The 24,549-nt window shown below is 42.8% G+C and overlaps 2 protein-coding genes across 29 annotated transcripts in view; one reads left to right on the top strand and one right to left on the bottom strand.

Moving 5' to 3' along the window:
* The window catches only part of DCUN1D3 (defective in cullin neddylation 1 domain containing 3), a 41,748-nt gene extending 39,912 nt beyond the window's left edge, over positions 1-1,836 (bottom strand). For 7 of the 15 annotated variants that reach the window (XM_040458842.1, XM_040458849.1, XM_040458844.1 and 4 more), the window contains exon 1: positions 1,195-1,308. The gene's annotated coding sequence lies outside the window, so the exon portion shown is untranslated. Of the gene's footprint in view, positions 1-1,194; positions 1,345-1,724 lie in introns of those variants that run through there. The other 8 variants (XM_040458848.1, XM_040458855.1, XM_040458846.1 and 5 more) reach the window with 7 other exon arrangements.
* On the top strand, positions 907-22,837 carry LYRM1 (LYR motif containing 1). Of its 14 annotated transcripts, XM_040458874.1 has the most exons (5): positions 1,982-2,698; positions 12,209-12,347; positions 16,113-16,272; positions 20,598-20,690; positions 21,799-22,837. In XM_040458874.1, exons 3-5 carry the CDS (start codon positions 16,114-16,116, stop codon positions 21,913-21,915), a joined length of 369 nt encoding a protein of 122 aa, XP_040314808.1. In that variant the 5' UTR covers positions 1,982-2,698; positions 12,209-12,347; position 16,113; the 3' UTR covers positions 21,916-22,837. The 14 variants fall into 14 exon arrangements, with proteins under 14 accessions (XP_040314810.1, XP_040314811.1, XP_040314798.1 ...); XM_040458876.1 differs by lacking the exons at positions 1,982-2,698; positions 12,209-12,347 and adding an exon at positions 907-998; XM_040458877.1 differs by lacking the exons at positions 1,982-2,698; positions 12,209-12,347 and adding an exon at positions 1,502-1,525.
* The last annotated feature ends 1,712 nt before the right edge of the window (positions 22,838-24,549 follow it).

Below are 24,549 nucleotides of genomic sequence, written 5' to 3'. Positions count from 1 at the left end.
TTTCTCATTTAAGACCACCTATACACAAAGAATCAGCTAAATAAGATGGAAATCAGCACAAATCATATGTGCCACTGAAGACTTGTGTGACCAACAAATGTAGAAAAAGATTAAAAACCTATTGTCCAACTGCAGAAACAAAAAAGTAATATGGGGTTTTCTGTTCTCTGAAGTGCATCATGAAGTGTGGGTGGAGAGAAACACAGAAATCCAGAATTAGCCTAACATCAAATCATTTTGGAAAGAGTTGACAACATGTAAATTCCTCACACATAAAGTATTTAGAACAAGAGACTTTGATTCCTGGGCTATGATGCCATTTAGGAATCCTTGCAAGGCCTTAGGAATTCCAGTATTCATAGGAGAAAATGCTCATCTTAATTTGGAGCTACCAGGCATTGAGAGGTACTCCCAATGTGACACAGCCTGTAACTGAAGTATTACAAACCTTGCAGTAAGATCTGGGATAGAGGCTGAACACCAAATTCGAAAGAGGTAATCAAGGTACCAAGTGACATAAAGGGGGGAAAAAAAGAAAGAAAAAAGAAAAACCACCATGATTACCACCTAGCCACAGAGAACTGAAGTGGAAACGAGGGGTGTATATGGGAGAAGAAAAGGGGTGAAAGGGAATGGAAAAAAAACAATACATTTGTCACCCCGTACCACTTCCTATACAGGACACGGGCAAAGCTTCCAGCCCCATTACCTCAGGCACAGATGGTTATCGTTTGTAGCAAAGGTGCATAGAAAGGCCTTCAGGTCTGAGCCCCTTAATTCCAGGGCTGTTAATGATTAAAGAGAAGGATGGGGGTGGGGAGTGAAATGAGGGAGGAGGGAGCTGGAGATTCACCCACCACCTCCCGCTTGGACTCCTACCTTACGGCGCTTACCCGGGGCATAGAACCAGAGTCTGCTCCCTCTCCAGGGCAGCTCCAGCCCCCAGATCCCCAGGCCTGGGTTGAGGGGTGCTGGCGGTGGGGAGGCAGGGACCGTAGGTAAGTTTTCTTGAGCCCTGCGGCTGACACGCCACAGGCTCCCCTCACAGCCTCTTCCTCAAAGGGACCAGTCCAGACAAGGCGCTGATTTCCACTCCTCCCCTTCCACCCCCTTTTCTCGAAGGTACCCAACCCCCGCCCCTTCATCTCTCAATGCTCCCCCCTTTTCCTCAAAACCCCCCCCCCCCAAACTCACAGCTGCTCCAGAGGTTCCTCCAGTCAAACCCTTTCTGGAAACGACGGCGGCCCGGCGGGTCCAAACCACCTACCATCCCCGCTCGCGTTTCCAGGCTCCCTACCCGCGCCGCCGCCGCCTCTTCTTCCACCACTGCCGCCGCCTCCTCTTCATCTGCGGCCCACCGGCGGCAGCCGCCCCCAAACCCCGCCCCCTCCATCGCCTCCTGCATCATCACTTCCGGTAACCCCGCAGGCAGCCGACTCCAGGAGGGAGAATTGGAGAGGGGCGGGGAGGAACGGGTGGAAGATTGCGTCACGACGTACGCAAAGACGCACGAAGCTGTAGCCAAGTAAGGGCAAAGACCTAGCGACGAGGAGGGAGGGCTAGGAGGTGCTGGACTGGACCATTTTTTTGACTAGAGTGGGGGGAACGATAGCGGAAGGGGTAAAGAGAAACTACGGAGAGGATGAAGTTGGCTATATTGTTTGTATACGGCGGAATATGGGCTACAGTATGAAGTGTAAGGGAGACTCGTGGCTACTCCCGACCTGGAACTAATGCTCCCACAGAGGTCCTCCCGGTGGTTTGGTCCGGCCTGGCCTACCGGACCTGCCCGACCTCCGTCGCCCGCGGCTCAGCTAGGCTCCTGGCGCCGCCTCCTCCTAGCCCGCGGTAGGCTGCGGCGCTTCTGTGGGTGGGGGAAGGCAGGACTGACGCAGAGTGAGTGTAGGGGATGGAGACGCTGACTCCTGGCGCGGGAGACTGGGGGAAGGGGTTGGCTCCCCAGGGGCAGGGATGGGGTGGGGGCGGGGGTGCGACGTTGCTAGGAGACGTGCTGTGTGACCCCTGCCTCGCGAGGGCGGCTCGGTGTCGTCGCCCCTGGCCTCGAGAACTTGCCTTGGGAAGTGGCCCGAAGGCCAGGAAGGGAAGGCCTGGTTTGGGGACTCTGAGATGCCGATTTGGGGCCCATCTCAAACTTTGCTGAATCGCTTGGATCCCCGAATATAAATAGGATATTAACAGGGGCTATTCTGGGGCGAGAGGCGTCAAGCTGGGGAAGGTTGACCCAAACGAGGGCCCGTAAAAGCTACAGAGACTTTCTAGGATACTGAGAACTAGCTTCTTCTTGCCTCGATTTACAAATGAGAGCGAGAACGGAGGCCTTGCTCGGTGACTTCGAGTCCGGAAGAAAGTTAAAATGTACAGTTAAAGTTAAAATGTAAATCAGGAAGGAAGATATCCGCAAGTAAGACAATAGTACCGGATGAAGTGGTAGAAGATGGGGGGAGGGCCACTCTAAAATGGGGTAGAGCTCTTCAGAGAAGGCCGGGTTTCACAGAGATTCGAGAAAAGAAAGAAGCTAGGGAATGGACTGTCTAGGTGGAGAAAAGAGCCAACCGACAGGGTTCTGAGGAAGGAAACGGCGAGAAAGCCAGGTTGCTGGAGCAGAAAAAACAAGGGCCAAAGAGGTCTGTGATGGAGAAATGGCAGGGCCTGAACAAGCACAGCATTTTAGCCCAAGGTAAGGGTTTGGCTGTTGTGTTACCTGAGGGTTTTGAGAAGGGGAGTGACCTGACCTGATTTACATTTAAAAAAAAATCACTTGGTTGCTAGACAGAGAAGGGTAGAAGTTGTCAGAACTGTTAGGACCCTGTTACAGTAGGCCAAGAAGTATTGTCAGTGGAAATGCCGATCATTAAATTCAGAATGCATTTTGGAAGTAGAGTTTGCAAGACTTAATGCCTGATTGGGTGTGAAGTGTATGGGAGGAAGAGGAACCAAGGAGGACTACTAAGGGGAAACTGGAACGGAATATCCTAAGTTCTCTTGAATATACTAGGTTCGATAAATCTACTAACCATCCAGGTGAAGATGTCGGAGAAGTTAGATATACAAGTCAGGGGAAAAGTCCCAGAGAAAATACACAGGAGTTTTTAGAGACATTCAGAGATTCCCCGGAGAAGAACAGAAGCCAGCAAAGGAGACTTGACACAGATAAGGCCTCAGAGATAAAAGCAGGATCCCTTAATATCCTGCAATAGTGAGACTCACTCTCATAATCCGTGAGACTCATTCACCCACCAGCCAGCTTCTATTCATCCTCTAAGCCCTGGCTCAAATCTCTTCCTTCCCTTCCTCCCCCAGCTGTCATTGCTTTTGGACTTGTGTGCAGGTGATTTGTGTCCATTACAGCAAGCCTGACTTTGCTTGTTAATTGTTATGTCTGACTCCCCTGTGGGCTATTTCTTCTTTGTGTCTTGCTTCTAGTATAGAGCTTTGCCCAAAGGGCCCAATATGTGGTTATAGCTAGGTAGGAATACTGTATTCATAAGGTATCAGTCACGGACTTCAGCAGCTCTGACAAAGGAGCTTTTGTCCCGCTGCTGCTGCCACTGCCAGCCACAATCTAGATATGGTTAATCTCATAAAATCTAGAAAGAATATCAGAAGTATCAGAAGGCCTGGGTTTCAATCTTGGATCTGCTGCTGATCAGCAGTGGCATTCATTGGAGAAGGTCTTTTTCTTTGAGCTGAAGGGGTTGGCCTAAATTAGAGATTGCAAATGGAAATACAGCTATTGCCTACAAACATATCGTTCAGCCCCCAAAATGATTTAAATTTAAATTCTTTTTAAAATTGACTTGCCAACATTTAAAAATTAGACATCAAAATCCAGATTTTCAGCTTCATTGAAAAAAGAATCTGGCAACACACCTGGAGCCAATAAAGCTTCTCCCCGCCACCGCCCCACCCCTTTGTATGTGGCTCAGTGCCAAAGGCCTCCTCTCTTTTCAGCTGTCTGCCTGACCCTTGTGGGCATTTGATTTGCAGTTCTTGGTCTTGAACTGTGCTGTTCCCCAGTAGCCACTGGCTACATGTTGCTATTTATTTTTTACATGTAGGTGCTTAAATACACTTTTAAATGCCAGTTTCTCAGATGCAGTAACCATATTTCATGTGGCCAGTGGCTAGCTACCCTGCTGGACATCACAGTTATAGAATATTTCCATCATTGAAATACATTCTGTGGGGGTGCCCGGATAGTTCAGTTGGATGAGCATCCAACTCTTGATTTTGGCTCAGGTCATGATCTCAGGGTCGTGGGATTGAGCCCTGGGTCAGGCTCAGCGCTGAGCACAGAGCCTGCTTAAGATTCTAACTCCCTCTGCCACTCTTCCCTGTTCATGCTCTAAATAAATAAACAAATAAATAAAGTAAAAAGGAAATACATTCTGTGGGTCAGCACTGAACTGCAGGAGCTTGAAGGTATTCTGGGTGCAAATAGTTCCACACACATAAGGATGGACATTCATTGCTCCTGCTGTCAAGGGATTTTGTCTGGTAAGGAGCTCTGTTGCCTCTGCAGATGAGAAAAGTTGCTCATTTGGTAGTTACTTGATAGGTGGAGGGTATTTGGAAACTGTTGTGAAGGCAGGGACCACTACTCAACGTGAGGTTATTCATCAGATGGTTGGATCAAGGGTCAGGTGCTAGAAAACTCCAGCTGTATCTAATGTTATAACCAAAGCCCTTTTGTCAGTTTCCTAATCCATTTCCCTAGGAAATTATCACAAAGGAGGATTTAAATGCTAATTTAAACTTAAGTGTTTCTTGCTCTGACTTTCCTAGTTCCTATGAAGGGGTGAAATTCTGGGTAGTTATGAATGAATGACTGGGGTTGATTTTTAGCGTTGACCTAGTTTTCATCTATTTCCAGCACACACACACACACACCCACACCCACACACATCTAACACCTCATCCTACTTCTGCTAACTGGTTCTTACCCCCTCTGACTGACCCTTACTTTTGTCTCTTAAAATATGCTGATAAGGAAACAAATACTTCATTTCTTTTGAATTGAAGGCAGAAACTTGGTTTCCATTTAGAATTTCTGTCTGAGGGGAAAAAGAGCTGTATCTCTCTTGGTTACAAAAGCCTAATTGGAGTTCCCCCTTACAAGTATAATCTTGTGTATGCTCCTATGCTGGTATATTTAGAATGAGCATACTTGCCTCATATGATTTTGTTTTGGATAATTTAGAAGCCTTTCAGACATCAGTATTTTTGGTTTTTCCCTGTGTTCTGGAGATTTCCCATATTACAGGGCCTAACCTAATTCTATTCCTTTAAGTAAAATGAAAACACGATCCACCTTCCACTCCCTGCCTCCTATCTCTGACACACCATATTGTCACTTTCTGTGTAAAAAGATGCTGTTTCAGAGAATAGCTGTGGTATGATTAAGTACACCACACAAGCATATCCTGAGATTTGCAGAACAGCGTGTGGCATTACACTTCCCTTTTTGGATTCTAGTAACCAAAAACTGAATCCAGGACAGGAAACAAGTCCGTGGGGTGTGTGTGTCTGCCTGTCTGTTAATTGAGAGGAGTGGGGGATAGAGGGCAGTGATGTGTGGGGCACAGCTTAACTTGAAGGTTATTCGATTTGGGTAAGGATGATACTGTATAGGATATGGGTGTACACCAGAAAGTAGGAAATATAAGAGATGTAGGAGAAAAACAAGCCAAAGGATAAACAAGGAGTAAGAGATAAAGGAAGAAAAATAGGAAGTCTGGTCATGCCTTCAGTGTTGGCACCTGCATTATATTTCCAGTAAGAAGTATGTGCTGTGGTCTGAAGATAAGCAGTGCATCTGACTGGGTTATTTGCTCATACTGAAGAACAATAGCCCTTTACTGTACAGGGATTATTAATGATCAGAGGGAAACAGCTTTAGGAAAATCCATCAGTATCACAAAGCAATAAATTTGCCAACAGGCAACACGCTTCTTTTCCCACCTCTGCAGACAAAGCTTAGCATAGATAAAAGAGGCGTCATTGTTCCTCCTTTATTTCCTCCTATTTAGGTAACATTTGCCTTTGTTAACTCCCAATGCTAAGTGATTTACATGGATTATCTCATGAGTAATCCTTACCCCAACTCTTTGAAGAGGGTTCTATTGTTACCCCATTTCACTTTTTCAGAAACTGAGGCTCAGGAAGACTTGACCAATGTAGTGAAGTCGGGATTGAAACCCACTTTTGACCATTCCAGAACCCATTTGTTCAATAGTTGCATTTTATCTTCTGTTCCTTACATATGTGGAAAAACTTTGAATGCCTAAAACCAAGACAATCATTCTGTCCTCTGCTTTCCTGGGCAAGAAAATCTGTTTGCTTGTTCCAAATAACAATTTTGGAGGTTGGTTTTGATCCCCGATCATTTGGTTGCAATAGATCTTATTCCCAAGAAGGATTTTTTTTTCCCAAGAGAAAATGTGTCCGAGCCATATTTTTTCTATATGTTTGGTTCTAAGCTTCATGAAAACATAGTAAATCATTTCATTCCAGTGGACCAACACTTACTGGCTTTTAAAGAACTTAAGAGTATGGGTTACGTTATTATAACTGTAAGGATGGAACTGATAAGGCCTCCTCCCCAAACCTGACACCCACAGCACCACTCTTGAAAACATCATTGTGAGGGTTAATTAGTATTTTTAAATGTTCTAGGGTCTTCACTTGGGAAACCTGGCCCACATACCACTGTGTGTTTCAGAATGAGAATGGACATTACTGGTGACTATTCTTCGTGTGTAAATGTATTATTCTTCTAACAAATATATTTCAAGCTCCAACTTTGTGCCCAGTCTTAAGAGTGTGATGAATGAGGCATAGTCCCAACCTTCTTTCTCCCTCCCCAAAACACACACAGTGGAAGAAGAAAGGTAAGCCAGCCAGAAAATTACACTAGAATAGAATGAACTTATGATACAAGTGTGCTGGAGGTGCCTGGAGTACACACAGCAGAGTCACTGAACCTGTTTCAGCATGAAGATGGCACCCTATGAAAAGTAATGGAAATCCAAGAATGAGAATCAACAGCTAGGCAAAGAAAGAATATTTCAGTTGTGTGAATTTGGACCTTCATTTGGCAAAAAGAAGGTGCCAGATCTAAGGAGATTGGGCAGCAGGACAGGGACCGGCCAGCATGGGTGCACAATGAACACATGAGACAGTGATTTCATTTGGGTGAGTTTCATAATCTCCACCACCCACCCAATCATAAAGTACTTGGGAGAGAAATTTAACTCTATTACATTCATTAGTTATGATGAGAAAAAGAAAAATTCCACCTAGGAGCAGATACTGAAAGAATGGCAAGAGTCTTTCCTTCTGCCTGGGGCTGGAAAGTCAGTTAATTCCCATTGCCTTTTCTGTCCCTTGTTTATACTGCAACACTTTTTCTTAAGTAGAAGGCAAAGCCTCATGAGAGTCCAACACTGGGAATTTTGACATTCCTGAGACCAGAGTCATACTTCTATAAATTTCATCTGGAGAAGGAATTTCATCTCTGCTCTTAAACTCCTCAGTGTTCATGCTGTGATGGTCTTTCCAAAGGTGGGAGAAAGGGTGAAGTGGATAAATCCCCTAATACTAGCATATCTTCACGCAGACATCCTGAAAAGCCAAACCTAAACATGCCGTGTGTCTACACGTGCTGTATAGAGTGGGTTCTTGGAACCTACCCAGACCTTTCACTATTTCCACTCATCACAGAGTAGAAGAGTGAGTAGGTGGTGTGTTTCGTTTGGTTTTAGGAGATTAATTACTGCCCCATTACTGACTCCAAAATAAAAATGGGAAAACTCTTGGTCAGGGAAATAATCATCTAGGTTTATTGGCTCTTAATCCCAAACCTCCTGTCAATTAGGTGGCATTAGGCAAAACTTTTTTCACCATGTGCAAGATACAATTTGAAATCCAGCACATTTTTTTTTTAGTGTTTGTTTGTTTTGAGAGAGAGAGAGCAAGCACAAGTACATCAGGGGAGGAGCGGAGAGAAAAGGGAGAGCAAATACCAAGCAGGTTCCACACTGTGGATCAGGCTGTGGAGCCTGACATTGGGCTCAATCTCAAACCTTGAGATCATGACCTGAGATGAAATCAAGAGTTGGATGCTCAACTGACTGAGCCACCCAGGTGCCCCCAAATCCAGCACATTTTAAAAGATGTAAATTAAGGGCATCTGGGTGGCTCAGTCAGTTGAGCATCTAACTTCAGCTCAGGTCATAATCTTGTGTTCACAGGTTTGAGCCCTGCATGGAGGTCTGTGCTGACCGCTCAGAGCCTGGAGCCTGCTTTGGATTCTGTGTCTCCCTCTCTCTCTGCCCCTCCTTTGCTCACTCTCTGTCTCAAAAAATAAAACGTTAAAATTTTTTTAAAGGATAGAATAAATGCAAATTAGACCATGGTACTCCAGCTTGCTTAAAATCAGCCAATGTCTTCCTTTTGTTTTGTTGTTCTTAGATTACAAGTTGAACTCCTTTCCAGGGCCTACGCTCCCAACCTGTCCTAGATTTCTGCTCACCTGTGGCCCCACCTTCCCCACAGGTTCTTGCTGCATTAACATTGACTTGTTTACCACCTCTTAGCCTTTGTTGGTTGCCACCCTCTTCCTGAACCACCCTTCCCTTAACTCTTCCCTTGAATAGGCTCAGGCTCCTTCATGTCATTCAGGACTCAAATGGCACTAACTACCCAAAATAAAATAACCCTGCCTCTGTTCATTTGAATGCTATTACTGTTTCATTCCTAGAGAGCACATACCACCATCAGAAATTGTTTTTCTTGTATGTCATCTACTTGGCCACTAGAATGTAAGCTTCAGGAAGGCAGGGACTAAGGCTGCTTGTTTATCAAGGTTGTGTACCCCTAGAATCTCCTGTGTGTGGTCCCAGTGGGTACTGAAAGGATAGATGCTTGGGAAGGAACCAGTAAGGCCTGCAGAGTGGTAGCACTGTAATGAGCCCTGGTGAGTCTTCTATGATGTCCACTCCTTTTGGAGTGATGGAACAGAGTTGCCATAGCGAATGGAAGAGCAGCCCAGCCCTGCCAGGTGCACAGCATCTTTTAAGGTGCTGATGTACAACACAATTATTAAGGAAGGGCAGTTGCCCTTCCCCCAGTCACTCATGTACACTCTTACTCTCTCAAAATAAGTAAGTAAACTTTTTAAAAAAGTCAGGAGCGGCGGGCGGTGTGCCTGGGTGGCTCAGTCAGTTAAGTGTCCATTTCTTGATTTCTGCTCAGGTCATGAATTCGAACCGAGTTGGGCTTCACACTGACTGCTTAGGATTCTCTCTCCTCCTTTTCTCTGCCCTTCCCCTGCTCACAGTCTCTCTCTCTCAAAATAAATAGATGTAAAAAAAAAAAAAAAAAAAAAGGCAAGGGCAGATGGCATATGGAAAACCTTATTAAAAGGTTATTCATATCAAGGTGCAAAACAATGGTTTTTTGCTGTTTGTGGGAAGGGAATAAAATTGAGTTCCCTTTGTCACAAACTAGCCAAGCTCTTTTTTTTTTTAATTTTTTTTCAACGTTTTTTATTTATTTTTGGGACAGAGAGAGACAGAGCATGAACGGGGGAGGGGCAGAGAGAGAGAGAGACACAGAATCGGAAACAGGCTCCAGGCTCTCAGCCATCAGCCCAGAGCCCGAAGCGGGGCTGGAACTCACGGACCGCAAGATGGTGACCTGGCTGAAGTCAGACGCTTAACCGACTGCGCCACCCAGGCGCCCCTAGCCAAGCTCTTTAAAGCAGTTAACAGACATTCAACCACATTTACTGAGATTGAGCATCCTATTTAGTGATTAAACATTTGGGCTGGACTCCAGACTGTCTGGGTCTGGGTTTGAATCCTGGCCTCACCTTTTTTTTTTTTTTTTTTTAATGTTTATTTATTTTTGAGAGACAGAGTAAAGGTGTGTGAGGTGCAGAGAGAGAGGGGAGACACAGAATCTGAGGCAGACTCCAGGCTCTGAGCTTTCAGCATAGAGCCTCACGCGGGGCTTGAACTCACAATCCATGAGATCATGACCTGAGCTGAAGTCGGATGCCAATCGACTGAGCCACCCAGATGCCCCGTTTTTTTGTTTTGTTTTTAAGTGAGGTCTACAACCAACTTGAGGCTTGTCTCACAGCCCTGAGATGAGTCTCTGGTGACTGAGCCAGAGAGGTGCCTCCAGCCTAACCTCTTAATATAGTTGATGTGACTTTGGGCCAGTTACTTAACCTCTCTTTGCATCAGGTTTCTGCTTTGTAAAGGGGTAATGGTAGTTACCTACCTTATAGAATTGTGATTTGGGGAGTTAACATACATAAAGCACCTAGCAAAGCCTCTAGCACAGTTAGTACAGAGCAAAGTGTAGTATTATTATAATTACTCTAATGTGCAAAACAGTCTGAGCCCTGCAGGAATTCAGAGACTGTGAAGAAAAAGACACAATGAAATAGCAAAATATCAATAGCTGGCTTAGGAGAGAAGCAGAGAAAAGGGGGCCGCAGAAAAACTTGGGAGCAAATAGGTATCTAGTAGGTGGGGTGTGATAACTAGCAGAAAGCAAGCATTGTAAGTGGATGATAGAATAAACACCAAGGCATGACCCTGCAGGGTGCCTTAGAGCTGTAGCTTTAAAACTTGTGTATTTCACACTCTGCATCACAATTTTTACTATTATTACCCATATTTTAGGCCAGCTTTAAAAACTTTTCTAGTACAGGGGCACCTGGGTGGCTCAATTGGTTAAGTGTCTGACTCGTGATTTCAGCTCAGGTCATGATCTCACGGTTCATGAGCTGGAGCCCCACATCAAGCTCTGTGGTGAAGCACCAAATCTGCTTGAGATTCTCTCTGTCTCTGTCTCTCCCTCTCCCCCCTTCTCTCTCCCCATCTCTCGTTGCCCCTCCCCTGCTTGTGCATGCTCACTCCCTCAAAATAAACATTAAAAAAAACTTTTATAATACATTCATCTCAAAGAAGCTCTATATTATTGCTGTGAAATCAAAATCATGCTATTAAATTATGAGTTTGATAGGCTATTACAGTACATTATAAAATACTTGTACATCCAAAAAATAACCTCCCCAACCAATCTTTGGGACACCTGCTGTTGGGAAAACTTCTCCCAACTGTGACCAGAGACCAAACCACACTAGCAGCAACATTTATCAGCCTTTTCTTAGTGGCCCAGGCTTCACTTGGAAGATGCTTAGTTGTGAATTTTTTCTTGGTACTATGTATGTATGGGGTACGATTTTAAGAAACGGCCAATTTCGAGGCACCTGGGTGGCTCAGTTGGTTAAACATCCAGCTCTTGATTTCGGCTGAAGTCATGATAGTGAGATCAGGTTGGTAAGATAGAGCCTGGTGTCAGGATCTCTGCTGACAGCACGGAGTCTGGGAGTCCCTCTCCCCCTCTCTGCCCCTCCCCTGCTCACGTGCGCACGCTCTCTCTCTCTCTCTCTCTCTCTCTCTCTCTCTCGCTTTCAAAATAAACATTAAAAGAAGAAGAAAAGGCCAGTTTCTAGTCACATTTCCTCCCAGGAACACTTCATATCTCTTACCTTTCCTCATTCTGGGGCTTTGGGGTTAAGGAAGTAAAGTGAAACAGTTTGACCAAATGTCAATCTCATAATCAAAGTTACAAAACTTTAAAAATTCTGTAAGAGTAGATTTCATGGCCAGTTGAGTGAGACTGGTTCAGTTGTGGTCCTCTAGGAGCCACAGGCTCAGTCAGTGGAGACTGCACCTTTTGATCTCAAGGTTGTGAGTTCGATCCCCATGTTGAGTGTAGAGATTACTTAAAAATAAAATCTTTTTTAAAAATGTGGTCCTCTAAATAATTTGATATTTCTCATGTTGCCTGTGGGAAAATCCCAGCAGACCTCAGTACATTGGATCAACCCATGAAACTAGTAAAGAAAAGAGCCATCTCAACCTTGCATCAGTAGTGAGAAATCATTGATAGTTCCGGAGGAATAAATGTTGGTTTCAAGTCATTGAATCCATAGGAAGGAACACTCTTAGGGAAAAAGCACTTTTTCTAAACAGTTGCTTCCTAGGAACAAAGACAAAAATATAAACCAAAGGGGAAAGAGCTTGGAAAAAAAATTTTTTATATGGTCAGTTTTGTTTCTAGAATCCCAAGCTTTCTGTATCATGAGATATTTTTATTTATTCAGCATTTGTGGAACACCAATTACAGACCTGGGTAGGTGCCAAGAATTGAGCAGTAAATAAGATGGATGTCGTAACTGTCCCCATAAACGTAAGGATCAATTGGGAGAAGACAGGCACTAACAAACCATAATTACTTGAGTGGTAAGTACCACAAAGAAGAAATTCAAGAATCCATGGGAAGGTTCAACAGACCTGACCCAGTGCATGTGGTGACAGGAGGGAGAAGGATTCTCTGAGGTGTCCAGGTTTTCACTGGGAATTGAAGGATGAGTAGGGGTTGGTCAGGTAAAAGAGAGAGGGTCAGGAAAGAGCCTTCTAGAAAGAGGGAACAGCATGCGTGTATACCCCTACCTACAGTAAGAAAAATGTGATTCCCTCAAAGAACCGAAAGAAATCCAGTAAGAAAACAACAAAGGAGGCATTTTTCTTTTCTTGCCTATTCTCTGAAGATTGGGAAGTGTTGTTAAGCTAGACTTGCTAATAGTGCACAATGGGGAATACAGCCTTAGACCCTTCTCCGGAAATCTTTCAGACTTGGGTTTTCTGGGTCACCTGACAGTGGAGAGGGAGATATCAATCTCCCTTTCAGGATTAGTTTTCAAAACACTGTATACGTTAATTAAAGTGTTTTGAAAATAGACCTATTAAGTACTGATTGTTGGTACTGCCTATGACCTTGAGTACCCTAATTGCAGGGCTTGTGTATCCGATTATGGCATATGACCAGTTACAGTTTGAAGTTGTGGCTCTTTCGAGTAGTAGAAAAAAAACAAAGGCTTTGAAGAAGGTTGCTACTGCTTTAATATGCCATACCTCCGTCACTTTCCTCAAGTGTCATGCAGTCAGAGACATTTCATCTGTTAAGGAAGTGAAGCAATCATTAATCGTAGTTACAGACTCTATGCCCCTCACAGGAACTGACTCACGTATTTTCATATGAAACCATGGAGTTTTAGGGAGAACCAGAAACTCAGAAACCTGTTTCCTTACCAGGAAAAGTCATCATCTCATGGGTTTTTATTACGATTAGCCACAAAGAATGATGTTCTCTCCTGCTTTTTATGAATTTCTTCTAAGCATTTTTTTCTGTGAGGTATCCATGGACATCAGAATTGGTGTTGATTATAACTTTCATCTTAACTTTGAATTGGGTGAAGCAGTGCTTTCAACCTTTTCAGCAAGTGATTAAGCCTTGGTTCATTACTCATTGCTTAAGAAAGGTCACCAGGGTCAGGGGGCAGGGAGGCAATCCTATTCAAAAGAAATTCTAAGGTAAATTCCTTGCAGGTACTTAGAACTTCTAGATGAACTCACTCTTCCCAGCTCCCATCTGCATTTAGCTGCCCAAGTCCTCAGGAGCTCAGGACCACCCTAAAGCATACAGTCTCCGTATGTTACACCTCCACCTTGAGTTGGAAATGGGTCCTCTTCTCAAAGGGCAGTGAGCAGCCTACTTCCCCATCCTGATGAGCCTGTTTGAGGAAAGCCCAGTACTCGTGAGGTGTTCCAGTGCCTGGCCCTGCTACTCACCAGATGTGTTCTTGTCTTCCCAGCCTACCCTTTTGCTAAAGACCGTACAATATATTCATTCTCTAAAATGTGACTAATCAGAATCCTCTAGTTTTGAGACTTCTTTTTTCTGTCTTCCCTGAATTTCTTTTAGATATAGTAGTAAATAGTAAAGACATAGTCTGAAGTTTTTGCATAAGTAAAAAGAGAAAGAAAAAGGAAAACACCTAATGTCCCATCATTAGAACATTAGCAGGAGAAGAGACAATATACTGGGACTGAATTGCAGTATTGAGAATATATGAGCTAGGGTTACATGTAACAACATCAGTGAATCATACAAACATGAACAAAAAAAGCAAGTTGCAGAAGGACATAATACCTTTTACATAGAGAGTTGACCCTTAAACAACATGGGTTTGAATTATGCAGGTCCACTTAGACACAGATTTCTTTTGCAAATACAGAACAGTACTATAAATGTATTTTCTTTTCCTCATGATTTTCTTAACATTTTCCTTTCTCTAGCATATTTCATTGTAAGAATATAGTATATGATACATATACATACATATGTGTTCATTGACTGCTTATGTTCTCAGTAAGGCTTCATGTCAACAGTAGGCTATTAGTAAAGTTTTGGGGAGTCAAAAGTTATTGTAGATTTTTGACTACGTGGAGGTCAGTGCTCCTATGCCCCATATTGTTCAAGGGTCAGCTGTATAAGGTTACTATACTATAGTATGTTACAATACTATAGAATGTTAAGTGTAAAGATATGTGTGAGAAGATTAATAACAAGTTCAGGACAGTGGTTCCTTCTAGCACAGAGGAAGGGAAATTTGACTGGAAGGGATACAGTAGGGGTATATATAGAATTTATTTAAGATCCATTGTGAATATATGGCTGTTTAATTATATTCTCTGTATCTTTTTGTATATCTGAAATATTTCATAATAAAAATAAAAATGACAGGAATTTAATTTTTTTAATGCATATAGGGGTGTCTGGATGCCTCAGTTGGTCAGACATCTGACTTCAGCTCAGGTCATGATCTCATGGTCCATGGGTCACGTTGGGCTCTGTGCTGACAGCTCAGAGCCTGGAGCCTCCTTCAGATTCTGTATCTCTGTCTCTGCCCCTCTCTCCCTCTCTCTCTCTCTCTCTCTCTCTCTCTCTCTCTCAATGAATGAATGAATGAATGAATTTAGCTTTGGGAATATACTTAGGTTGGGACTCACTTAGCCAAGTTTCCTGAAATTAAAACTGATGTTTCAGAGTAAAAACCCAAAGAGGCCACAAGCTCTTTAGTCATCATCAGCAAGATCTTCCGTTATACTTACTGTATGGTTCTCACATGGACAAGGAAGCAGACCAACAATTTTGAGAAATATTTTCAACAAGGTTATGATGAACTAAAAGAGAGGTTGCAACCTGCCAGCCTCTGGGTAGAATTGAGCCTGCAGACTCAATGTGTTTGGCTTTCATGATACTCACACTTTCGAAAAGAATGAATTAGTGTCTTGAGATTTCACATTTAAAAAATATGGATTGCTACCTACTGTTAAACTATGAGGAAATCTGGCATTCCTAGGCCCTCATTTCTCCATGGCAGTAGCTGCCTGATACTGAGTAGCAACTGTACCTTTTCGGGGGGCGGGGGGGATGTCCTCTCCTGGCCATTGTCTCTACCTAGCCAGGTTCCCTCATTTTGTTACCTGCCAGACCCTGGATGTGCTTGAATTTGAGATCCCTGCATTAAACTCAAGTTACTTAACTAGAAATTTTAGTTATTTGGGGCACCTGGGTGGCTCAGTTGGTTGAGCATCTGACTCTTGATTTCGGCTCAGGTCATGATCTCACAGTTTATGGGTTTTAGCCCCACATCAGGCTCCATGCTGACAGGACAGAGCGTGCTTGGGATTCTCTCTCCCTCTATCTTTTCCCCTTTTCTGCTCATGCTCGCACATGCGCGCTCTTAGAATAAATAAACTTAAAAAATAGTTTTTCAAAATGTGCCTTTTCCAGGCACTCTGGTAAGTACTGCAATCTTATAAAAATACACACTAAAAGCATCATTCCCAAGATATTCTGGTAAAGAATATACTGCTTTAAAGTATAGTAAATTTGAATTTTGGTTTGCCATGTTTGTAAAAATTGCCATCGTAGCAAACATGAACTCTGAACCATGGGGTGATATACCAGCACGGCTGAGAGAGATCTGGTGTTCCTATAGCACATTCTGGCAATGCTACCAAACAGATCTGTTGAGAAAGAGCAATTATTTCCAGACTAATTAAAAAGCTTGATTAAAAAAAATGTACATCTGCCTAGCTGCCTACTGTCAAATTGAATTTTCATGCAAATTTCCCCTCTTCTATTTTGGTGGGTCTGAGGATGACAACAGCAACACGACAAGAAGTTCTTGGCCTCTACCGCAGAATTTTCAGGCTTGTGAGGAAATGGCAGGCGGCATCAGGGCAGATGGAAGACACCATTAAAGAAAAACAGTACATATTAAATGAAGCCAGAACGCTGTTCCAGAAAAACAAAAATGTAAGTAGGCCCCAATTGGAAACTGTAAGGAGGAGGGCAGTGTCTTGTGATACTTGTTCTTTTTCGTCCTAAAATTGAGAGGACTGAGCAGCACAGGTCACAGTGGCAGAGTGTGGGGCAGGAAGGGCTCAGAGGCACGGCCCAGCTAGCTTGCCCAACTACTGGGAAGCAGAGCCCAGCCTGGGTTCCTCCCGTCATTTGTTTCAGGTCTCAGTCCAGCCTGTCAGTGTCTTAGCGTCCTTGTCCTTGTAAGACCCCATGAGCCAGGTGACAGGAGCCAGGCCAGTGAGGGTTTTCAGGGGAGGAGCAGTTCGAAATCACTGTGCCTGTTCCTGGCCCCTCCCACAGGAGGTGCACAGTGAAACTTTTTTTTTTTTTTCTTCAACTCAAAACTATTCAAGGCCTCTAAGTATAAACCCATTCACAAGAAACAGAATAGGATGAAGACACAGGGTTCCCTTCACAACTTCACTCTGAACTCAAGCCTCTTTGGCTAGCAGAGTGAGTTTGTCCTTTGAGACCACAGAATTGGGTAAGAAAGTGCCTCCATTAAGTAGTTTAACGGAACTGCACACCTACACATCAGGGAGCCAAAAACCATTTGTAAGAGGCTTGATGTGACCCATCCCACAGACTATAAAGCATTGGCTCTTAGCTCCTTACAAAGACTGCCTGGCACTAAGCATGGAAAGAAGCTTTCAGCTTCTTACTTTCCTTGCCTCCTTCTCACTGATCTCATGAAGTCAATGCTGTCACTGTTCCCCTCATGACACTTCCTGACAATCCACTCTCTTTACTTTTCCTCTCTGACCCCTGTCTCTCTGTCCTTTTGGACACACCCTCCTGCCACACACCCTCCTGCCAGCTGTAAGGATCCTCTGAAAGTCAGCCCTCTGCACTGAGGCCCAGAGACTGTGCAACCACTTTATGGTTTCAGCTCCCACATCTGAAAACCCAGCCTCAGCCCCTCACCAGCTTCCTGAAGGGCCTTACACCAAGTATAACGATCCAAAGCAGAGCACCTCTTTCCGCCAGGATGCCTCCCCTCTCCAGCTTGCCTATTTCTGCCATAGCTCCCATCACCACTCTGCAACTCTCTGCTCTCATTCTTTCATTCAGCAAGTATTTGAGTGCCCACCATGTGCCAAACATTGGACTAGATGTTGAGGACATAAAATGAGCAAAACCAAGACAGGATCCCTCAAAGATGTTTCAGAGTTAGATGGTAAGAAATTTCAAAAATTACATTTGGGGTAAGCACTACAAAGAAACCCTCCCAAACAACACTATCTTCCCCATCTCAGAATCTGAATCCTGTCTGCTTCATAAAACCAACCTGCTCATGAAGCTTCTGCCTTTCCGGCCTTCCTCCAGCTTCTCCAAACTTTTCCATGCCACACATCACAATGTATATGCCCAATGAAGTCCTTAAACAGTTCTCTGAGAAATGGAAATAAAATACTGCAAGTGCTATTTCTCTTTATTTTTTATTGCATCCTTTAAAAATGTCTGTTCATGGGGTGCCTTGCTGGCTCAGCTGGGAGAGCATGTGACTCTTGATCTCGGGGTTGTGAGTTTGAGCCCCACACTATGTGTAGAGATTACTAAAAAAATAAATTTTAAAAAATAAAAAAAAATTAAAATGTGTATTTGGTGTATACTTATAAGGTTTTTGATGTATTTAATGCACTTATTAATATATTTTATAAATCAGTATGAGTACATGTATAGGAGCTATGGGCTCAGAAATTTTTACTGAAAGCAGTAAATAATCAAAAAGTTGGGAGACCACTATAACCTATGCCTGTCCCTATGTAGTTGGTCACATTCCTTCTTGTTTGTTTCATTTATGTTGGTGTGGTCTCCCCAACCAGACTGCCACTTCCTCGAGCAAAGAGACAATGTCTTATACTTTCTTATATATCCCATGGGACCTGCCTTGTGGTTGTCACTAAATTCATGAGCCTTCACTCAACCCTGTGACAGTGACCTATTCTGAACTCCTCTAGAGCAGTCTGCAGCAGTCACTGCCCTGTTGATTACATGCCTCCATGCCTTTTCTGTAGCTTTATGCATCAGAGTTGTTCTGCCCAGGTAATAACCTTGATAGTTGAAGGCAAGAATCATGGCCTCACAGTGTCTAGCCCGGTGCTGGAGAGATATCATAGCAGGATGTGCCCAGTAAACCTTTTCAGGCTCACTCATGTGAGGACTGATCAAGGCCCTTAGGGTTTTCAGTTATGGCAGTAATCAATCCTTCCTTTGCCTCAGCTTGGGCTGGCCCAGTGTGGTGTGAGTCAGAGGGAAGTGTATGTGCCAGTGATGTGACATAAATAAGATTATTTTGTTGTGTCTGGGGAGAAGGTACATGGGTTTTTAAGATACGTATTTTGCCATGTGTTAGAAAATAGCATATCAGATAACGCCACAAATATTATGCTTAGGAGACAGTACATTTAAAGAGAAAGCTTAATGTTAGTATAAATGGTGTGTGGATATAGCAGAATCATGAAGGCAGCCAATGAATGACTGAATTTGGAGAGCTCTAACCCAGATTGTTCAAATGGACAGCTGCAGTCCCAGGAGCCCTCAGCCCCCTTAACCATACGTATCTTTATGACGGGCTTCTTTCTCCCCAGTCCCTTACACAGACTTAAGTCGTTTCTTAGAACTTCACTTGCTGTGAGATTTTAATAATAATTCAGAGGTACCTCATGAATTGCTCTGAATCCTAATGGGCAAATGGGAACATGGAAATCTATTCCCAATGTGGACATCAGAGCAACAGCTTCTGAGAAGCAGAGGTCAGAAAGCAGACCCTCTGCCCCAGGGGACCCAGCTGTAGTTCTGTGCACTGCAGTTCCTAGAACTCTTCTCTGCTCCAAAAGGTGCCATAGAATAGGCACGCCCTTGGAATTTCCAAGCCTTGCTGGCCCAGACGTCACTGTGGGTGTCATCTGGGACTGGTGCAATCCCAGCTCTGCTTTGAGGCCCACTTGCAAACTCTTAGCAGAGCCACATGTTGACTTATTTTCCATCCTTGAAATGTAAGGGTTTCTCCCCTTCTACCTGGTGTTCTGTTTTTTTAGAATGAATTTGTCATCCCTTTACTTGAAACTGGACTACCACAATTTGACTATTTGGGAATTTAAAAAGCCCATTTCTTCCCCTTACCAGTGAGCAAGGCAGTTTACAGTTCAAAATAAGAAGTGGATCATTCTCCAATATCTTACTTGGGGGGTTTCTGGACAGCACTTGCTGAAACAGTTGGGTTCAAGTTTGATCCACATGGAGAGGAAGTGGAGAAGCATTCTCATCAGGGTGTTGGTGGGACTATAAATTGGTACACTCTTAGAGGGTAATTTGAATCTAGAGGGAATATCTGAAAGAATTAAACATGCATGAACATACACCCTTTAACCCAGCAGTTCTCTAGGAATTTATCTTTTAGATATATTTGCGTGTAAGCCAAAAACAACTTTAGTGGGATCCATAACAGAATTGTTTATAATGGAAAAAAACTGGAAATAACCTAAATATCCATCAGGAAAAGACTGATTAAATTATAACACGGCCTTATGTTTGAATTTTGTGCAGCTCTTAGAAAGAATGGGCAGCTCTCTGGGGCGCCTGGGTGGCTCAGTCAGTTAAGCGTCCGACTTTGGCTCAGGTCGTGATCTCATGGTTCTTGGGTTCGAGCCCCGTGTCGAGCACTGTGCTGACAGCTCGGAGCCTGGAGCCTACTTTGGATTCTGTGTCTCTCTCTCTGTCTGCCCCTCCCCTGCCCATGCTCTGTCTCTCTCTCTCTCTCTTTCTCTCTCTCTCTCAAAAATAAATAAACATTAAAAAAAAAAAAAAAAGAATGGGCAGCTCTCTGTGTAAATATAAAAGGAGCTACACATTGTTAGGGGAAAAAGCAAAGTTCAGAACAAAGAGAGCTATTGTGTGTAAGGAAAAAAAAAGTGTATATATACACGTATGCTTTTATCTACATAGAATATCCCTGGGAGGACAAACACTGCCAATAATTGTGGTCCTTGAGAAGGGGGAACTGTGAGAGGGGTAAAAAGGAGACTTTGTTTTTATATTATATCCTTTTGTGTTATTTGAATAATGTTTTACTGTGTGCAGGTATTACCTATTGCCATAATTTTTTAAAAAGTTTAATCCACAGTAAATTTTATACTAAATTGCTTTTGATTTTTCAAAGTATCAGCATTGAATTTACTGGCTGGTGAGCTGAGAAAGTTGAAGAAGATGTACACCTCTACATAAGGAGCATTAGAAAGATGCTAAGAACCTCACCTGTTTTCCTCTTTTAATAGCTCACAGACACAGACCTGATTAAACAGTGTATAGATGAATGCACAGCAAGGATTGAAATTGGATTGCATTACCAGATTCCTTATCCACGGCCAGTAAGTGTGACAGTTAACATGTGGCGGGTACTTCTCCTCACCAACCCAGTTATTTCCAAGAATGTGTACCAAGAGGGCCAGTGTTTGTCGAGCAGTCTAGAGCTTCTGTGGGAGGCATGTTGGAAGTAAGCTATCCTTGCATGCCGCCAACCCATCACAACAAGCTAAAATGTCAATGAATGCCTGATTTCTCCTACTCATACAACTTTCCCACATATAGAAGGGAAAGCTAGCCCATATTTAGATAGCTTTCTCTTTTTGACTTTCACCTTTTTTATGGAAGTATGTTTATTTTCCTTATAATAAAAGTAAGGTTTGTTGTTAATAGCATTAAAAGAGTGCATGAGGTAGAAAGTGAAAATGGTCCAAAATTCTCACCCTGTGGAAGTAACCACTGTAACTGTTCGGTTGCACTATATGAAACTGCCAATATTCTACTCTTAACCTATAATACAAAAACAGCAATTTTACCCGGTATTGGCTCAACCTAATAGTTTGGTAATATCTTGTCTTTTTTTCTATATTCGTGTACCTACGTTTTCTTAAAGTACATGGGATCCTGGACATACTGTTTGCTGCTTACTTAGTTTATGTCATCTGTCCTGGCCATCTCTGCCTCCCATCTTTTTAAATGGTTGCCACTGGATCCTGTTACAAGAATATACCATAATTTACCCAGCAGCTCCCAGTTTTCCACTCTGCGCGGAATAGCTTTGTCTACCCAAACTTTTTTTCTCGCTTTCTTTGGATTCTCATCTCACCATGTGATCTGTGGTCATTGTTCCTTCCACGCAGGCAGTATGACAAAGAAGAGCACAAGCTCTGGAATGTGATCTGGAATGCAAATCTTGGCTCTACCACTTAATGTGTATATAAGATTGAGCAAGTTATTTGACTTCTGAGCCTCCATTGTCTCATCTATAAATATTATCTAATTCCTTATGAGATTATTGTAAGGATTAATGTGTGTAAGGATTTTAAGGATTAATGAGTCAGCGTAGATTTAGTGCTTAGCAGGGAGCACGGTACTTAGTAAATCCTCAATGAATAAGCTGCTCTGGTGATTATAATTCTTAATATTATCATTATTCTTATTCTTCCTATTCAGATTCATCTGCCTCCAATGGGCCTTACCCCACTACGAGGCCGGGGACTTCGAAGCCAGGAAAAACTGAGGAAACTTTCCAAACCAGTATATCTCAAGTCTCATGATGAGATTTCCTAACCCAGAAGAAAATTTATTTCTCAGAATGATGAGCCGACTAGATCTTGAATGTAAACCAGATGATGAAACCCTTCTCTTCGATTAGGGGTAAAAATTTAAATATCTTCTTAAAAACCTCTAAAATATTGGTATTCACCCCAAGATCTGTGCTCACTCCTCCTGACACTTCATCAGGGTCTTGTTGCCTAAAGTGGATGACACTAACCCTAGAGGTCATGGACCTTATATACCCTCACTGAAGCATCTTTGGAAACAAGGCCAAGGCCTGTAGAAGGAAGATAAGGATGACAAAGATTTTCATGGAAATGTCATTTGCCAGTCATGTCAGCTGATAGGAAGAAATCAGCCAGCTGCTGAAAGTCTTCATAGCTACCATAAAACTACACTGCCTTCAGAATATTTTTTGGCTTCTTTCTCCCGAATTTTTGCTTAAAAAACAAAGGTTTGCTTAAAAGTGGGCTTCTTTGTATATGTTTTGCTGTCTTTTGACCATCCCAGTTTCCAGATAAACTACCCTTAAAAAGTGCATCATTGGATTTATCGTGGTTTTTCATGGAAATTTTACATGACACCCTGCCCCTGCCATATACATACGTAAAAGTACTTGTCTTAGGTAAATGCGTATGTTTACTTTATCTTAAAGCCTGTGATTACTTAGGATCCACTTAGGATTTGAAAGGCTTACTTGAAACTCATACTGCATTCATTATGAATATTTTATCTTAACATAATTAGGAAGTACAAGGGCCAAGCTGGTTTTCAAATTATGTCTAAACAGCAATGGCACAAAGAGGAATCAAAACACAAAGGATTTATACTCCTGCATGTGTGGAATCCCATGGCAAGTCACACACACCTTGTTAACATTCCTTCTGACTTCCAAAGACGATGAGCATCACCAATAAAAACAAATTTTCATCGATTTTGGTCTCTCTGTATTCTTTTCCAAAATGGCTCTGAGACCCTCAAAAGTGGCATATGGTAACTTCCAGCCCATACCTAGATTTAGGATTCTCTTGTCACACAGCTCCTCTAATTCAAAGTAAGCATTATATTTCAATCTCAAAGCCTGCTCCTGTGAGCAGAAGCATACACTTTAATGCTGAGGGTAAGTATTGCACAGTTTGGCAATGATGTGGAGAACAAATATATCACTGTAGTAATAGCAAATGCATATTTAACATGGTTGCCACATAAACCCCAGCTTGGCTTCAACTGGGAGACATCTGCTGTTCCATCAGTAACTCTCCTTCTATCTGGTCTCACTGTGGAAGCATCTCCCTGTTCAGAGGTGGTTCTAGTGTTTACACATTTTGTCATGCAACATAGGGCCTGTGCAATCAAGTCAAGTACTTCATCTGGGGGTCAACCATTGAAACAGTGATCTGTTCTCGCATTGGTGGAAAAACTGGCTCTGCTGGACCAAGTGAGACGTGACTTGCCTATCTCTGTCCTCGTCCTTTTCTAAGTAACTCAAGGTGATTTTGACTGTGCAGTTTTTGTCCTTAACTCTGTTGAGTGAAGAAACCAACCTTCCCACCCAGCCTCTTCCAAAATGGAAGTTGATCTAATTGCTAGCTAGCCTCCTGAGTATCTTCTATGTGCCAGGAATCTTACCTAACTGAATTTTATATGACTAGCCTCCTTTGCAAAGGTGCATGTCCTATTACACAGTAACATAATTACCAATTTACTACCAAAACTTTCATATGAACAATGTTTATAATAGCTTTTATTTCTCCCATTTTCTCTCCAAGACTATAACATCTCCATCTTCGTTCTTCTAAAGGCCAAACCTATCTTCCCTACATCCCCTCTTTCAATGAAATTTTCTTCCAATACTGACAAGGACTGAAAATTCTTTACCCAACAGCTAGATTTTTAAAGAGAAATGACTAGCTTGGTGACAATGTTTGTCTGATATCATCTGCTGCACTATTTATTGGCAGGAACTGCAGCTTCTCACCAAACTGATCTCTGGCCATCTCTGCCCCAAGACTCCAGCCTCTAACTCACCAGGATTTCTGAAAGAACATACAGCTCTTTCCCAGGGGGAAACATTAAATACCCCATTGGCCCCAGTAGAAAATGACCTCAAATTTAGGGCACTGTTTCTTTTCAAAGTGGAGGAAATTTTTTAAATTACAAAAATTTAATCCATCATACAGAAACATTCTGTCCCTTGACCCCTAAGGAATGAAACAGTCAGTCCCTGCCTCCTTCAGCTTTTTGTTGCTGAATCTTGGAGTTAGACAACTAATTAAAATCCAATTGTTCTCTTAGCAACCCCCTCACTGCCTTAAAACTTACAATACAACTTAGCCTAACCAGTCCAAGATTCAGGCAGTTGGGATCCTGACCATCTTTCCATCTCACATGACCAACAATCCTACTTGGAATGATAATGCAGTTTCAGCTCTCTTTTCATTCTGATTTTCTTTCCCTCATTGGAAAAAGTAAAAATTAAAAAACTGTCTTTCTCGAAAAAATAACTATTAAGCTACCTGCTTTGAGTTGGAAGAGACTGCTCCTCTTTATTGCCTCCTGGCAAGATTTGGAGAACTCCCCTTTTGCACTTAATGTCTCAGATCTCTCAGATAATTCTGCTGATCTCAGCATTTAGGGTTCTTTTTA

Source organism: Herpailurus yagouaroundi, unplaced genomic scaffold, assembly GCF_014898765.1.
Source record: "Herpailurus yagouaroundi ecotype Mexico unplaced genomic scaffold, PumYag 222, whole genome shotgun sequence".
In the NCBI taxonomy this organism is placed as follows: Eukaryota; Metazoa; Chordata; class Mammalia; order Carnivora; family Felidae; genus Herpailurus; species Herpailurus yagouaroundi.
This window is presented reverse-complemented; position numbering and strand designations above follow the sequence as displayed.